Raw genomic sequence first — 2,273 nt, 5'->3', positions numbered from 1 at the left:
GTCTCGATAGCCGGGCACCATCAGCCTTCTTCACCACACTTACTTATGCACACATTTGTCTTCAGCGTTTATGTGGGGAAGGTGGTCCCACAATGATGGTTTTTGTTCTTTGGTGTCTGCTGCCTGATCCCTTCAACACCTCATGTTCGCACAAGTGATTCGTTTTTCTTTGACTGGTATTTCCATGAGCATTGGCTGTGGATCCAAGTAAAGTAAATCCTTGATAATTTCTGTCTTCTTTTTTTATCTTGATGTTATCTCTTGGTCCATTTGAGAATTTTTGTTAACCTTTGCATTGAGTTGTAATCCATACTGAAAGTATGTATACTATAGTCTTTGATCTTTATCAGCAAGTGCTTCAAATTCTAAAATAATGAACTGTTGCAAACTAGTCCATGGAAGGAAAGAAAGAAAAAAGATATGTACACTATTTCTCCTTGAAGCCTGCACTTGATCTCAGTAAACGGGGTCTCTGGTTCTCTTGAGTTCGGCAGTGTCTGTATCCGCAATGGGATCAGGGATCATTCAGTTCTCACCCAGCTTTTTTTTATTTCTGAGATAATCCTTCAAGATACACATTTACTGATTTGCCTTCATTTGATATAAATGCAATTCTAAACCCAAATTTGAAAAGCCTGGAAATCAATAAGTCAAAGTTAAAGATTGATTGCAACACAAATTCTTGACATTCTACAGGAGATAAGTATGTCCTATGCTTTGTTTTGGGAGTTTTCTATAGTTAGTTATTAACGAACATTTTCAGACAAATTGATCACATATCTTCAACTGCTATAAAATATGTCTTTCTAAATTCCTTGTGCCTTTGAAGCATTCTTTTTCATTTCCCATTGTGATTCTTCCCCCTTCCCCCCCACCCCCCCTTTCATTTGTAATGCATTCTCTCTTTGTCTCTCTAAGGTACTTACTGTCAACAACGGGAAGTGGAGGCCATTACTGAGGGTGTAGAAGAAGATGAAGGATTTTGCTGTTGTGAGCCTGGCCATATTCCTCATGTACTTTCGTTTAATGCTGCATTTAGCCAGCGCTGGCTAGCTTGGGAAGTGGTAGTCACCAAGTATATTCTGGAAGGATATAGCATCACTGACAACAGTGCTGCTTCCATGCTTCAAGTCTTTGATCTTCGGAAAGTACTCACCACCTACTATGTTAAGGTAGAGTACGTGCCTGCTTCCCTCTTCTGAGACTCAGAGACTGTTTTACTCACCACCTACTGTTAAGGTAGTAGTACGTGCCTGCTTCCCTCTTCTGAAACTCAGACTGTTTTCCTCACCACCTACTATGTTAAGGTAGTAGTACGTGCCTGCTTCGATCTTCTGAGACTCAGCGACTGTTTTACTCACCACCTACTATGTTAAGGTAGTAGTAGTACGTGCCTGATTCGATCTTCTGAGACTCAGAGACTGTTTTTAAAGCTATATGCGAGGAGCCATCCAAAAAGTTATGGAAGGAACTCCATTATCTTTTCATTTTATTTCACCATGAAACTTGTGAAGGCCCCTTCTTCATAGATTCTTGTCCACTTGTGCTTTGCTTCTAAGCAGTGATTTAAATTTCCTAGAATTCAGAAAATGTATTAAGATACACATCTGCAGATTTTGGAGTTTCTGTGTTAGATCTCATTCCCTTTGTCTTCACAAGTAATGGCATGTACTATCGGTATCTGTTCCGGGCACTGTGCTAAACATTATGTACACACTCACATGAGAATTCTCTGAAGAAATATTATTACTTCCTTGCTTCATAAGTGAATAACTTAAAGATTAGAATTTAATTCCCCCAAAGTCCTCTAACAAATGGAATATCAGGATTTTGAAACCAGGCCTTTCTGACTCCTGTGTTGTTAACCACCGCTTTGCAAAGTTTTCAACAACTAGGTAATGATTCTGCAAAGTTCAAGTTGAATATTCACTAAAACAGTGGTTCTCAACCTGTGGGTCACAACCCCTTTGGGGTCCAACCACAGGGGTCGCCTAGGACTATCAGAAAATACATATTTCCGATGGTCTTAAGAACCGAGACTCCGCTCTATCTGGCTCCGGGCGAGTCTGCCCACTTGCAGAATGCCCACCTACGAGTAACCAACTTGAAAACTGTTACCCATGCTACACCATGCTTCAAGACAAAAGTTCATTTACTTGTCATTAGAAATAAATATTTCATGAGGATGGGGAAATAGATCTATGAGCCTACATTTATAGGTTTAGTATTAAGGTAGCAGAAGGACATTGGGCCTCCACTCAAGTACTCCCTCA

The 2,273-nt window shown here is 40.0% G+C and overlaps 1 protein-coding gene across 1 annotated transcript in view; it reads left to right on the top strand.

Annotated features, from left to right (window-relative positions):
* PCNX1 (pecanex 1) overlaps positions 1-2,273 on the top strand; it is a 175,652-nt gene that overhangs the window by 149,487 nt on the left and 23,892 nt on the right. Inside the window, exon 28 of the mRNA XM_045288192.1 lies at positions 919-1,172. Coding sequence (XP_045144127.1) covers positions 919-1,172 — 254 coding nt within the window. The remainder of the gene's footprint in view (positions 1-918; positions 1,173-2,273) is intronic.

This window comes from Echinops telfairi, unplaced genomic scaffold, assembly GCF_000313985.2.
Source record: "Echinops telfairi isolate 266 unplaced genomic scaffold, ASM31398v2 ScPeMD7_18;HRSCAF=68, whole genome shotgun sequence".
In the NCBI taxonomy this organism is placed as follows: domain Eukaryota; kingdom Metazoa; phylum Chordata; class Mammalia; order Afrosoricida; family Tenrecidae; genus Echinops; species Echinops telfairi.
The sequence above is the reverse complement of the archived record's forward strand: the minus strand, read 5'-3'. Positions and strand labels throughout refer to the sequence as shown.